This window comes from Aplysia californica, unplaced genomic scaffold (genome assembly GCF_000002075.1).
Source record: "Aplysia californica isolate F4 #8 unplaced genomic scaffold, AplCal3.0 scaffold00754, whole genome shotgun sequence".
Lineage (NCBI taxonomy): Eukaryota > Metazoa > Mollusca > Gastropoda > Aplysiida > Aplysiidae > Aplysia > Aplysia californica.
Genome location: NW_004798024.1, coordinates 35731 through 51069, shown reverse-complemented (window position 1 = coordinate 51069; position 15339 = coordinate 35731). Strand labels below are relative to the sequence as shown.

General features: G+C 40.9%; 1 protein-coding gene across 2 annotated transcripts in view; it reads right to left on the bottom strand.

Moving 5' to 3' along the window:
- Window positions 1-15339, bottom strand: part of LOC101853414 (RNA helicase aquarius) — a 44309-nt gene that overhangs the window by 28791 nt on the left and 179 nt on the right. For both annotated transcript variants that reach the window (XM_005109186.3, XM_005109185.3), the window contains exons 2-17: window positions 14796-15027; window positions 13799-13858; window positions 13054-13094; window positions 12555-12636; window positions 11349-11423; window positions 10596-10730; window positions 10219-10287; window positions 9306-9483; window positions 8321-8499; window positions 6006-6119; window positions 5352-5455; window positions 4182-4281; window positions 2979-3099; window positions 2196-2288; window positions 1326-1374; window positions 371-449 (exon numbers count right to left, since the gene is read on the bottom strand). In XM_005109186.3, the coding sequence (XP_005109243.1) occupies window positions 371-449; window positions 1326-1374; window positions 2196-2288; window positions 2979-3099; window positions 4182-4281; window positions 5352-5455; window positions 6006-6119; window positions 8321-8499; window positions 9306-9483; window positions 10219-10287; window positions 10596-10730; window positions 11349-11423; window positions 12555-12636; window positions 13054-13094; window positions 13799-13858; window positions 14796-14951 (1635 nt within the window). In that variant the 5' untranslated portion in view covers window positions 14952-15027. The remainder of the gene's footprint in view (window positions 1-370; window positions 450-1325; window positions 1375-2195; window positions 2289-2978; window positions 3100-4181; window positions 4282-5351; window positions 5456-6005; window positions 6120-8320; window positions 8500-9305; window positions 9484-10218; window positions 10288-10595; window positions 10731-11348; window positions 11424-12554; window positions 12637-13053; window positions 13095-13798; window positions 13859-14795; window positions 15028-15339) is intronic.

The following is a 15339-nucleotide window of genomic DNA, read 5'->3' as shown; positions in this document are numbered from 1 at the left end:
CCTGTATAAGACAATCACCTGTACAAACGGCCACCTGTATAAGACAATCACCTGTACAAACGGCCACTTCCCATTTCTTCCCTTGCATTATCTTTACTTTATAACGACATTGTGTATAAGACGGCCATTTTTCTCCTTGACAATGGACGGTCATCTTAGACAAGTTAAGCTGTACATTACAAGAAATGACAATAAGTTTTAAACTTGAGCGAGTTGCTTCCAAGGACAGAAAGGTTCAACTTCCTCACTCCTCCCGACATGCTGCATTCCGCTGGGTGACTTAGCATTCATGTAGCAAAAAATACACGACGAAGGGACAATACAAAAACAGAACAAAAATATAAGTACAACAGCTTGACAGGGAGCGTACCTCAACGACATTGAAGGCGTGGATGGGTTGAGCCATACGTGCCCAGCCTCCGAACAGGCAGTGGCCATCTTCAGCTTTCCTGAGGAGCAGATGAAGAAAAGAGTAGAAAACTTTCTTAAAATTCATAAATCCATGTTTTGGGAAATTACGTGGACTGACCGAAATGTCTTGCCTCCTAGATCACAATTTCTACAATATTCACACCACAAACACAAACTTTACACTTAACAAAAGATGAATACATCTGCTCCAGAATTCAGTCAGCTGTTATCTTTCCATCAGGGAAAAATTCAAGCTGTTCTCCTTTGCACCTCTTATGGACATCAGCTTAAAACAAATTTCTGCGTCATCACTATATTGTTTTTGCTTCACGTTATTTTCAAGAAGCGATTTGTTATTTTGAGAGCAAAGAGCAGCAGCTCGTCACAATAACGGCCATTTTGTGTATGCTGTGGAAGAACTGTATTGGCACACATGACAGCCCCCAACTCTAAAGATGCAATAAATTCCCTGAGTAGAAGAGAACAAGTCACGATATTTCGCCTGCGAACACAACACATACCACTAAATTCCTACCTTAATAGGATCCGCAAGGATACCCCACCCGACTGCCCGTTGTGCGACTGTCAGGATGAAACAGTACCACACCACCTCTTTAACTGCCCAGCACTTTGTGACCTGCGTAGCACCTACCTAACTGCCTCCCCAGACATCGGAAACACTCTATACAGCGACAAAGCACAGCTGATTAAAACCTGTCAATTCTTTGCCATATCGACAGACCGAAGGGCTAGAACCCAAATGGCCGCTGGATCGGAAAAGTAAAGTGTATGCTGGGGAATAAAAATCACAAAAGAGACAGCAGAAACAAACAGAGAGAAAGAAAAAAAAGTGTGGACCAACCACTGGCGCCCTCCAACTACCCACAAAGAGTGAATCACAATTAAGTACGTACCAAGGCTTCAAGTGAGTGAGGGCGTCTTCGATATCTTGGCGGATTTCATCTGAAGAGAAAGTCAATGAAACTAGTGTCAGAACCAAAGAAACAAAACATTTGTGGTGGTCACAAGAACAGCTGATGCCCACACTTCTCTAGTCTCACTGTCTACTTTTAGTTTAGTTTTAGTAGAGGTTTTACGGTGCTCGCAACTGCATAAGGTCACATGAGCACCATCTCTAGTCCTTCTGTCTACTTTTAGTTTAGTTTTAGTAGAGGTTTTACGGTGCTCGCAACTGCATAAGGTCACATGAGCACCATTTCTATATCTACTCCAGCTCAAAGTCCTTCCACATCTTAATAATGGGCTGTTCTATGAAAAAATGAAACTGCAATGACATCACACGTAATGTGGAGGTGATGAGCTGATGAAAAAAAATCCTAAGCAGTGATAGAGCTTTTCTTTTTTTTTTTCAAGTTTCATTACAGGCAAACTTCCTCTTTACCCCCCCCCCCAAGAAAAAAACAACCCAAGTTAACAACCCAAAACCCAGAAGAGAGAGAGAGAGAGAGAGAGAGAGAGAGAGAGAGAGAGAGAGAGAGAGAGAGAGAGGGAGAGGGAGAGGGAGAGAGAGAGAGAGAGAGAGAGAGAGAGAGAGAGAGAGAGAGAGAGAGAGAGAGAGAGAGACAACAGTCAATCTTACCACTCACAAGTAGACTCCAGCCTAAACAGGTTAAAGTTCCTCAGCAGGTAGTTGTGGAGAGAGAGAGAGAGAGAGAGAGAGAGAGAGAGAGAGAGAGAGAGAGAGAGAGAGAGAGAGAGAGAGACAGACAGACAGACAGACAGACAGACAGACAGACAAACAAACAAACAATGGAACCACTCACAAGTAGACTCCAGCCTGAACAGGTTAAAGTTCCTCAGCAGATAGTCGTGGAGAGTCAGGAACTGCAGGTTCAGCTTGGGCAACGCCAGGCAGCCTGGGGGGGGTACAGGAATATTGTTTGAGTTGTGGCAACATTCAGGGATACTGTATCACAAAGTGCAGGGATACTGTATCAGTTGTGACAAGTTCAGGGATACTGCACAAGTTGCGGTAAGATTCAGGGATACTGTATCACAAAGTGCAGGGATACTGTATCAGTTGTGGCAACATTCAGGGATACTGTACAAGTTGCGGTAAGATTCAGGGATACTGTATCAGTTGTGACAACATTCAGGGATATTGTATTGATTCTGACAAGTTCAGAGATACGGTATCGGTAGAGACAAGTTACAAAAATGTACTAGTTACGACAATGACTTACTGACTTACAATAATATTTACACATGAGCGAGCTGCTTTGAAGTTTATGGTGAAAAAAAAAGTAAGATACAGGCCACATTAGAACAAGCAACATAAGGAAATTATCAACCCCTTAACTGCCTCACCCCGAGATTTTCCACTTTTTTTGGCGGGACAAGTCCGAAAGTGAAAGGGTTAAGACTAAAAAGTGGACCACATCACAGCATTCACCTATACCCTGCTATATTCACACACTCTATGGAGGCCAACATTACATCAGTTGTGAGAGACAATTTCTGGATCGATCACAATAACATGAGAGACAATCTCAACTTCTGTGAAGGGAGACCTCAACTACACCTTCACCGAATTTATCATGGGTTACCTTCTCCGGAGAAAAATTCCGAGGGCACGACATTCTCGTCCCATATGATGTTCTCTGTCGGGTAGAGAGGCATTTCGTTGATGGCTTCCTGCTGGGATCGCATTCGCTCGTGTTTCCAAATCTGGGGGAAAATAAGTTTACGAAATCAGAAAAAATGCAGACTATTGGCCACTGAAACACAAAATGTAGAGTCCGAATTGTCCAAGACAGAGAAAAGAGGTTGTCTTAGACAGGTGGTTGGCTTGGACAGAGTCATTATAATATTTTAAAAAAGCAAGGGAGGAAGTGGAAAGTGGTTATTTGTACCGGTGACTGTCTCAGACAGACGGCCATTAAGGCAGGTCGGACTGTGTTTCTAATACCTATAGACCGTAGCTTATCAAAGTGAAATTACCTATTACAGTCACAAACAAATCAGATGCCCTGACCAGTTCACAGCCAACAAAATTGACATCTTACTAAACATCCTTAATCTTGATATACAAGTTTTAACAAGCAGTGTAAAGAGACACAAGCAACATTGAACTCCTATAGCTGTGAAAAAAATATTTTGTAGATTTTCAAATGTTGTCATTTTCTTAAATCTTAACATGTCTTTAATCATTTCTTACTCATCATCACCCAGTGCCAAATCTGCGACAGACATCGGCGATCATGGTTCTCCATTCATTCCTTTGCTCGGACGCTCTCAAAAAAGCTACGTTTCTCTGATCTTTCCCTGTTACCCATTTGTTTAGGTTCTCTAAGTATGTTGTTCTGGGCCTAACCCTGCCTCGCTTGCCCCATTTCTTACTAATAACAAAAAATCAGCCTATACATTTGACGTTTGTATTCCAATAAGTCTAAAATCTGAGAAGTAGCTCATTATGTCAGCAAGCCTCACTTTTCATGTTGGCCGTAAAGTTTAAGACATGTCTTCAAAATGGCATAGGGCAAAGTCTTACACAAGGCAGTTGATATGAAGTCAACACGTACGAAGGGATCACTTCTGCAGATTGTTAAAAAAAAAAAAAAGAAAAAAAAAAAGGGAAAACAACTTACCAGCAGTTCCATGAGTGTAAGACATCGTCATGTGTCTTCAAAATGGCATATGGCAGAGTCTTACACAAGGCACTTGATATGAAGTCAACACAAACAAAGGGAGGATTTTTGCAGAATGCTTAAAAAAAAAAAAAAAGGAAAAGGAAAAAGAAAACAACTTACCAGCAGTTCCATGAGAAAAGACTTAGAGTAGGGAGACACGTCGCTCTCTAGTGGAGGGAGGTAGTTGAGGTGGGCCAGGATTGTGTGCAGGTCCTCAGAGCTGTCAGTGGGCGGAGGTGAAGAGAGAGAGAAAAATAACATGTCATATCGTTTGTTCATTAATCCTACGTTCTTTGTGCAAAAAGTCATGTTAGAACATGATTTGTACACTAGTGCATATTCCTCTGAACAAAGAGAAATGCATCAACACACTTACAGTAAAATTATTTAGCTCTGAAGAAAAGCAAGACCAAGACAAACAGACAAGTTAGAAGATGATTCGTACACTAGTGCGTGTTCCTTTGAGTAAAGAGCAGCACATCAACACGATAAGGATAATGGTCACTCTGTGAAGGAGAAAAGGAAGACAGGCAGACAGGAACAAAAGAGGGATGGTCAAGAAGTAGGATCAGCCAAGCCCTCCAACCACCCACCATTCGTCCTCATCTATTTGTTCACTTTTTCAAAGACTCTTGAGAGAGGGAATAGAGGTATGAAGGGAACCCCTGGACAGCACAGATGGCAACTTTGTCTGACCAATCATCACAAACTATGACCATACTAATATCATACTAATACAATGATGGATTTAAATTGTGTTGATGGGGGCGTAAAAACATCTGCATATCCAAAAAAATGTTCTAAACACAATCACGACTTCGGGTCTGTTGAACCAATTAGTTTTAGTTTTAGTTTTAGTAAAGGTTTTACAGCGCTCGCAACTGTATAAGGTCATAAGAGCGCCAAGGGGTGGATGTCAACAGAGAAGTCTTTACAGGGAATCAGACTTACTCTGCTCACCTCTCTTGCTTCAACAGTACAAGGTCTGCTTCGACTATCAAGGCACCCCGGAAATAGCGGGTCACAAGAGTGTGACAAACATACAAAAGAGTAGAGGGAAAAAAGCATCAGTTCCTTGTTGCAGTTCAGGCAGTTATATGAGCATGACAGTGATGGATCAGCCCATTTACAATTCTACTGTGCATAGGAACAAGTTAATGTCCCCCCTTTGGGAATGGCCTAAAGACACTTCAGTCAGTAGCACCGCCCCAAGGGGTGTCACAAACTTTGCCCACATCAATGTAGCACAGGGACTAAGTAATTCTATCCCCCGCTACAGGCAGTACCCACCTGAGTGGCTCAAAGTACTTGATTAGCGACTGCTTCGAGTCCACACTGGCAACGTTCTTGATGGCGAAGCTCTGTAGGTCCGGGTAGTGCTTGAAGACCACAGTCTGCGGGACACGACCAGACAAGGGGAATTTTAGAATGGAAATATAGCAAATAAATGTGTGGCATCGTGGTGAAATCAGGAGCTCGTTAAAAAATGGAATCGAAGGAACATACATAGGCACACACACATACATACATACACACACTAAGGCACACAATAAACAAGATATACACAAACACACACAAAGGCACGCATGCACAGATACACACAAACACACAGGCACACAAATACACACTCACAAAGGCACACATACACACACACACATACATATACACAAAGGCACACATATACACACACACACATGCACAAAGGCACACATACACACACACACACACACAAAGGCACACATTATCACACACACACACACACACAAAAACAAAGGCGCACATATACACACACACACACACATACACACAAAGGCACACATATACACACACACATACAAAGGCACACATACACATAAAAAACCCACAAAGGCACATATAAACACAAATGCACACACACACACAAAGGCACACATAAACAGACAAATAGAAACACAATGGCTCTACCTGCAGAGCGTTGACACGATTGTAATGGATGTCGATTCTGTCGTGCATGTTGAGCGCCTCCCCCGTGATGTCGTCGATCTCAAAGTGAGCGTACGACTCCAGCATGGAGAGCAGCTGAAACCACAGGAGTAGTTTTTAGTTTTAGTAAGAGTATTACAGCACTTGCAACACAATAAGGTCATATAAGTGCCGAAGAATAGATTATGTGTTACAAGAGAGTAACATACACAGAAAAGAAGGAAGGGAGATAAGGACGACAGATGTTTGATAGGAAAGAAGAAGCAGCAGCAAACCACAACAGAGCACCCGCCAACCACCCACACACAGGAGCAGACGACAAAACATGAGAGCTTGTTTGAGTGAGTAAAAAGAATCACACTAACACAACAAAGGCTATTTAGTGGACGGAAAAAACCCCCCAAGATCGACAGAAACATTAGGAGATGAGAAAAAGGACCTTTTCGTTTATTTACTTGAGCAAAAAAGAAGCACGTTCCACCGAAATACATCATTAAAAATCATGGCAAGAAAGATGAGGAAACTCAGTAAAATAACAACCCCACAGTGGACTCGAACTCGCATCTTCTGCTTGCAATGACAAAGATCGTAGACATTGCACCGCAAACACTGGAGTAACAATGCAGAGAGGTTAACATGGTCTTTTGTTTTAGTAGAGGTTGTACGGAGCTCGCAACTGCATAAGGGCATATAAGCGCCAGTAACATGGTCTTTTGTTTTAGTAGAGGTTGTACGGAGCTCGCAACTGCATAAGGGCATATGAGCGCCAGTAACATGGTCTTTTGTTTTAGTAGAGGTTGTACGGAGCTCGCAACTGCATAAGGGCATATGAGCGCCAGTAACATGGTCTTTTGTTATAGTAGAGGTTGTACGGAGCTCGCAACTGCATAAGGGCATATGAGCGCCAGTAACATGGTCTTTTGTTATAGTAGAGGTTGTACGGAGCTCGCAACTGCATAAAGGCATATGAGCGCCAGTAACATGGTCTTTTGTTATAGTAGAGGTTGTACGGAGCTCGCAACTGCATAAGGGCATATGAGCGCCAGTAACATGGTCTTTTGTTATAGTAGAGGTTGTACGGAGCTCGCAACTGCATAAGGGCATATGAGCGCCAGTAACATGGTCTTTTGTTATAGTAGAGGTTGTACGGAGCTCGCAACTGCATAAAGGCATATGAGCACCAATAACATGGTCTTTTGTTATAGTAGAGGTTGTACGGAGCTCGCAACTGCATAAAGGCATATGAGCACCAATAACATGGTCTGAATTCTTTCACGCAAAAAACCCCCCAAACCCAAATAACCTTTCCATTACCACTCATAACGACAAGATAAGAAGAGAGCACAATAACAGAGAGAGCCACAGCTTTTGATTGAATAATGAGAAGAGCATAAAAATATAACAGCCATTTAACACAGGGAAAGAATATTAACAGAAATAACAGGGGGAAATACAAGAAGTAGGACCTGCCAGTAGCAGCAAGGAAACTGCAGAGCTTCGTAAATGGATGCCTACGAAGGATAGTGGGGATCAAGTGGTACGATCGAGTCACGAATGCTCAACTGTGGGAGAGAACAAGCCAAAGGCCAGTAAAGGAAGATATTCAGGTGAAGAAATGGAAATGGATTGGACACACCCTGAGGGGACCCCCGACAAGCATCATCGGGCAGGCTTTAACGTGGAACCCACAAGGAAAGCGTAAGAAGGGAAGACCAAAGATGACATGGAGGCGAGCGGTACAAGCGGAAATTGAAAAAGCGGGGACATCATGGAAACAGATAGAAAAGGATGCTCAGGACAGGCTTCGCTGGAGTAATGTTGTTGATGGCCTGTGCTCCCCTGGGAGTTTAAAAAAGGGCAAGAGAGAGAGGACGTGCCAGTAGCACTTTTCAACCATCCATAAGGGAAAGAGTAAGATAAGCAGAAATAACAGGGGGAAATACAAAAAGCAGGACGTGCCAGTAGCGCCCTTCAACCACCCATGAAGGGAAAGAGTAATGTATAAGCAGACAGAAACAACTAAGGAAAAAGAAAGAAGTAGGACCATCAACCACTCACAAGGAGCGCAGCACGTGAACTGTCATAATGGCAAAAATCACACACTACACACCTGAACTGTCATAATGGCAAAATCACACACTACACACCTGAGAGAAAAGTTTCCCCTCTTTGCGGAGGATGAGCAGCGACAGCTAACCTACCGGTGAAACCCTTCAACCACCCACAAAGAGCACAGCGTGAAGACAATCATGACACCCCCCAAAAAAAACAACAAAACAACAACATGTGACACCGACCTGAGAGAAAAGTTTCCCTTCTTTGCGCAGGATGAGTTGCGACAGCTTGCAGCGCACCACCACGTGCCTGTCGTCCAGGAGCGTGTTGACGAAGCGACGCGTCGGCAGCTGGGCCTCCGTGTCAATGAGGAGCTCCAGGAAGCGCTCGCAGTAGTGGACTTTGTTGTAGTCGGCGTGACCTGTGTGTGTGTGTGTGCAAGTGTTGTGTAAGAGAGAGAGAGGGGGAGGGAGAGAGAGAGAGATACAAGCGAATCGAACTCACATCTTCTGCGTGCAACAGCAAAGAGCCTAACTATTACACATAGACACCGGTACACATAGACACCGGTACACATAGACACCGGTACACATAGACACCGGTACACATAGACACCGGTACACATAGACACCGGTGGAGTTCAAAGATAGTTCATGAGACAAAGTGAAATGTATGAAAGAATGCTCAAAATGTTTTGTGTCTTTTGCCATACCCACTAAAAATAAGAGTAATCCTAACATTTAAGCTTCAGCTGGCATTTTGCTATAAAGGAATCATTTTCCTCAGTAAAACAACCTAAAATGACCTTGTCAAGTGTACTTATTCACACAGTTAAGTTTTGGGAACAGCATCATTGGTCTAAAAAAGGGTAAGAAAGAGCAGTCATGACAGCTAACAGTGAAAGTGGTTTCAAAATACACTCTCCACATTTACCTTATCCAAAATAAGTGGGGAGAAGATGAGGCAAAAGAAAGATAAACTTGAATATTTTATATCCAGGGCGGTTGTAGGCCAGCGCTCTGGTGTGATTAACTCCCTCTTTTCTCACAAACATCTATTGTCCGTATCTCTCCTCCTTCTTTTCTTTGTGTGTTACTCTCTAGTAACACCTCTAATCTTTGGCACTTTAGTGACCATATTGTGTTGCAAATGCCATAAAACTCTTACTAAAACTAAACTTGATACAACTTTTAAAAAATGGACAAAAGGTAAGACACGACAAGGTACCTTTGAGCGGAATTGAGTCCAGGATAGAATAAAACTTCTCGATGAGCCGAGCCAGGAAGTTCCTCTCAAACTGCACCGTGTTGAGCTCCTCTGGAGACAGCTTGGCGTCGCGCTTCTTGAACGCGTTGAAAAACTTCTTGTACTTCGGGTTATTCTTGAACAGCGCTTCTCTCCGACCCTGCAACACAGGAAATCGTTAAATTGTTAAAGTGGGCGATTGGCGGGTGCTCTGGTGTGGTTTGCTCCTTCTTTCCTATCAAACATCTATCATCCTTATCTCCCCTCCTTCTTTTGTGTTTTTGTTACTCTCTTGTAACACCTCTAATCTTCGGCACTTATATGACCTTAATGTGTTGCAAGAGCCGTAAAACACTTACTAAAAAAATTATTTTAAAATGTTAAAGTCTGAAAAATCTTTGAATGTCAGTTTGTTTCCGGTGTTTCAGTGAAGTGGGGCACAAACACTGACACAATAGCAGTCATTTAGCGCAGGGAACAGAAAAGAAAGACAAACAGAAACAACAGAGGGGAAAGAAAAGACGCATTACCTACTACTACTACTAGAGGCACCTTTTAAGGTGTAAAAGTCTTTGTACCGCTATATCAATCACCTCATATAACATTTCAAACGACGCAATAATCAAAGCCAAGATAACACGGTGCCTCACATAAACATTCATAAACTTGACTATCATTTTCACAAACTTAGTAAACCCCCCCCCCTCCCCACCTGAGTTTTTAGGGCAAATGGAGTGAAATTTAATATGTCTCTCCCCATAAACAGCTAGGAGGAAGATCGATCATGGAAGCAAACTCAGTGAAATGTTAAACAAAAAATGTATTCTTATACCAATGTACTTAAAATGACAGCAAGAGGATAATTGAGGGCCAACAAAGAATGACGATGACGTACGGGAAGGAGATTTATCCATATTGGCAGCGACACCAGCCTCTGAACTCTGTCTCGAATCAAGTCCACCTCCTGCAAAATTTTCGGTAAAATAAAAACATACGTCAATGTCCTTTTCTGAATCAAAACATTAGTATTGTCTCATCCGGACATATGCTAGTTGATTTGAATTATGTTTATATTAACAAATAAACATAAAATAGACATTAGTTAAAATTGCAAAATAAATGCACCTCTACAAGCTTGGATTAAAGTAAAGTAAATTGTGAAAGCAAATGAGGCTTTCAGCATAAAACAAGAAGTTTGAAAGCTTTCACAATCATAAACTTTAAAAACATTTTCAAATTCAAGGGCAGCAAAAGGAAGCAACGATCACTTACCAGACTGTTGAAACAGTGGATGAGGAAGATGAGGATGACGGTCGTTTCTTTGTACACCAGCGCAGAAGGACTGAGACACAGCTCCAGAACTTGCCGGAACAACTGCGAGAAGTCTTCTGGAGCTGACTTGAATGCCTGCAAGCACAAAAGGAACAAAAATACTATGCAAAACTAGAAACACAAAAGAATTTTGCAAAACTAGAAACACAAAAGAATTTTGCAAAACTAGAAACACAAAAGAATTTTGCAAAAGAGAAACATGAAAAAAAGAAACACATCAACGCAACAGCGATCACTCGTACTGGGACAATTTTTTACTCTAATGTCAATCTCCGACTGGACTCAGCCTCGAGAGTGGAAAGTCTCGAAATCCCCCCACACAGTCCAGGCTCAAGAGCACCCTGTTGTATAGTTTAGTTTTAGTAGAGGTTTTACGGCGCTCGCAACTGCATAAGGTCATATGAGCGCCAGAAGATTAGAGGTGTTACAAGAGAGTAACAAACATAAAAAAGAAGAAAGGGAGATAAGTACGATAGATTTTTGATAGGAAAGAAAAAGCAAACCACACCAGAGCACCCGCCAATCACCTACGTGCCCTGTTGGCAATCGAACCACGACCATCTGCACGATTGCCCACCATGATACCAACTGAGCCAAAAACACAGGCACAAGAGGTCGGTAACGCAGGTGAAATAGTTGGGAAAAAAAACCAAACTGACAAAAGCTACTTATAGTTTACGAATAAATACTTACCTCCCATGACGGCACTCGCTCTCTGAACTTCTCGTTGATGACAGCAGCGATGGACATGATGTGCGACTTGGATGTCTGCAATTTCAAAGTACAAACACTTAGTTCTGCACCAGTTGTAAGACTATTAATGAGAATGACAAAACCAAAATAGGGGCAATACATAATAAATAATTATTTTATATTTCATAGAAAAAAAAATGTGAAAGAACGTTTACAAGTCTCTACAGACTTTATTCTCCTTTAACTGGTGTGCAGGAATCTCATGTTGACATCTGATTAAGCATCAAACTAGTTTTAGTAAGTGTTTTACGGCACTTGCAACACAATAAGGTCATACAAGTGCCGAAGATTAGAGGTGTTACAAGAGAGATACAAACACAAAAAAGAAGGAATGGAGATAAAGGCGATAGATGTTTGATAGGAAAGAAGAAGCAAACCACACCAGAGTACCCGCCAACCACCCACAAGCATCAAACTGCTTGGTTTTAGGTCCCCCACCTGCCCTACACACATTGCAGAGTAGACCACACAGGAAGATTTAGCACATTTCTGAGGTGTGTCAATTCTCACTGGTAACGACAGGTAATCAAGTCATGACAATATTATACCAAAAAAAAAGAAGAATCAAACCTAATCTAACTGCCACCGGTCCAAGATAATTACCAGTACAATAAAAATGACTGCCGCCCCCCCCCCCCCTTTGTTTTAAATATCATTTTGACACTGTCCAATACAACCACTTAACTCCTTGACAATAGGAGGCCATCTTGATCAATTTTGGCTCGCTACAAATATTTTCCAAAAACTTGTATCAAACACACCACCAACAATACAAGTAACAAATGTACACACTCTGTGTCTACCCCCAAAAGTTTGCTCCGTCTACCGTGTAATAAAGAAACACGTAACATTATTGAAAGTACAAGGCGTAAAAATTGATAACAACTGACACCAGATGAAAAGAGGTGAAGCAAATGAGCCCCAGGATCAAACAATCAGAACAAATATATTCTCACTGCAAGAAAGTTTTTCAATAATATTTCAGATTTTTTTAGGGAAAGAAACATAAAATTCATGGTAGAAAACCATCAGTCATCAATATAGGCAGCAACCTGAACAATTCTCAGCATCATTCAATAAACTTCTCACAGTATTTAATAAACCCCCCCCCCCCAAAAAAAAAACCCCAGCTTTCTTTGTCCATACCTTGTTCTTACTGTAGTGTGGCCAAAGATAATTCTCTAAGTACCGGCTGAATTCCAGCATCATAATTCTTTTGGTTGAGAAGCTGAAAAATGAAGACATATCATTCATTAGACAATTTGTCAGACAGAAAAATCCAAATGACAAATACGTTATTTCACCTTTTTAATCACCCAAGTTTCCTCTAGACAGAAAACGGACTGACAACATTTTTAGGACCAAGCTGGATCCAAATTGTTGAATTCATAGCAAAAGGGAGGAAGTGAGAAATAAAAAAAAAAAGGGGCATTACAAAGTCCTCTTTATAGAATACACCTTCTCAGATTTCATGAAAAGAATCATCTTTGGAGCATTAGTACATGCACTAAGTACCACTGAGGTTAAAAATGGAAGGTAGAACTTGAAGTATCTTTCTATTCAGTAGGCCAACGTATAAGTGTACATAGAATTTAAAGTGCTAAAAGAGGGTTATTCAGATCTATAAAAAAATTTTTTGACTTACTTTGATGCAATCATTTCTTTGGCATAGATTTGCTCAACAATCTGAAAAAGACACCAAGCAATTTGATACGTATGAGTAAGGTAGAATGAGAGAGATATGTGATAAGACTCAAGGAACAGCAAAAAACACAGCAAGAAGATTCATAGCACGGACACATTTTTTAATAGACATTATAACACGTAACAGATCAAAGACCAAACAATTTTCTTGGTTCTCAAAAGAAAAAGACTTCCATTTACAGGTAGGCCTATTGGTCAACTGAAATTTTTTGAGTAGTCATTTGCGGTGAAACAGGATAATTGAGAGTCTCATATCATGAAGAACACGGCGGAATAAATGTCACACTGAGAAAAAGTAGGATCTGACCACTTGAAAATATTCCCCAATAAGCTAAGCTGGAATACACAAACATTATAAAACAATATCACAGTATCAATATTATAATAATTGATGGCATTTCTATAGCACATTTACACCCTTCGAATGCGCAAATCACTTTACAGCAAAGATTACGTAAACTAAAACCCTTCCTCAGTTAAAAGAATAAACATAGTATTTCTTTTTCTCGTTGAGCATTTTATCACGGTCCGAATATGTTAAGAGAAGGCGCAGAGTAGGGAACACAGACGAGAAAATCACCATAAAAAAGTGAAAGATTAAGTAAGACGATCTTCAGTCCAAGAATTCTAATTCTTGAAACTGAAACAGCGAGTAATACAAAAGAAAACAAAAAACGAGTCATCACCTCTGGCCTGAAAGGGACACCTTTCCGCTTAGCCTCTGGACCCCAGTTCTCAACAGCCAACTGCAAACAAAGCGAACTCAGTCAGAAATAAAACTTCTTCATAGATTAAAACGTAGTTTTGCTTACAACTTACTTACACGTAGCAGTCTTCAAAAACAAAATTCTGTTTTAAATAATGACAATAATGCCCTTTTTAAAGTTAAAGTCTGAAACAATGAAAAAAAAAAAGTTCCAACTTATAAGACAAAAAGAATTATCATTTACCATGCTTTCCTTAACCTTGTTAAAAATATACACACATGATAGCCATTTGAGGAAAAGAACATTTTGTCACAATTTAGGCTGTTTTTGAAAACTTTGTCACAAGTTACACTAATGAGCACTTCCCATTTTTTAATATATATCTTCTTCATAAAAAGGAGACATAGCAGCATAGCTTGTCCTTTGAAGCAAGTGTCAGATGAAATTTCTAGTAAAAATAATTTGAAAAATGAAGCACCTCTCCACCACAATACCAAACGCAAAGGAACAAGCAGTCGGGTGTGTGTGTGTGTGTGAAACATTTCTCTGTATCACTTAACACTTACAGTACCGTCGGCGACTTAAGTCACCAGGCCACAGTATGTGCTCATTACCGCTGGGGACATTAGTCACCGACCCAACCAGGCACACTAAACAAAATTAAACAATGAATGGACGCACTGCACTGAAGTAAATACAAAAAGGAAGTCACTCTATATATGATATATAGCTGAATGGTTGATGAACCTCTATGAATTTTTAAAGCGTGTTTCTTGGGCTGCCAAGGTTTTTTTAATTAAAAAAAATTCTACCAAGACTTCAGCGCTCTAAACTGGCTCGGCACCCAAAGGTTTTTCACTATATATGAGCCTTTGGTACTGTAAGTGTTGAAACTTTTGTGTAAGTTGCAGGACAGCAGACAAAGACATATATAAAACCATGAGCAAGAGTCAAGAGAATAAAGATTATTTCGTACCTCTGTTATCTTATCTTCCTGAATCTGTTCGACGGTAATGGCCATTGACTTTTTGCTGGTTTTCGGGGTTTTGGCATCTTGAGGTTCTTCCTTCACCTCCATAGGTTCTGGTTTTGATGCTGCCTTTGTTGTGTGTTGAAACGGAGACTCCTCCATGACTGAAGTCTGAAGTCCTCACCACCACACAGAGAAAATAGATGTGCTGCACTTGCTACAGCCAGTTTTCAAATACCTTCGCCTTCAAACAAAGAAGAAAATAATACATTGATTATTTAAACGTAAAGAATGGAAGAAAGTTAAAGAAAGTCAGTTTGTCTTGTGTTTAGGGAAGTGTTGTCCACCAAATTAATACTAAAACGAAAAAACTGCACTGCTAGATCTACGACAACGTCTACAACGACGCCTGAGCCTGAACTACGACGTAATCGAGTAGAAGTCAGTCAAAATGGACAAAGAATTATCATCTATCAATATTCAAACAGACTAAGATGTGGTGTAAAGTGTGGACGACTTCCAAAGAGGTATCAGTTTTTAAAACAAAGAT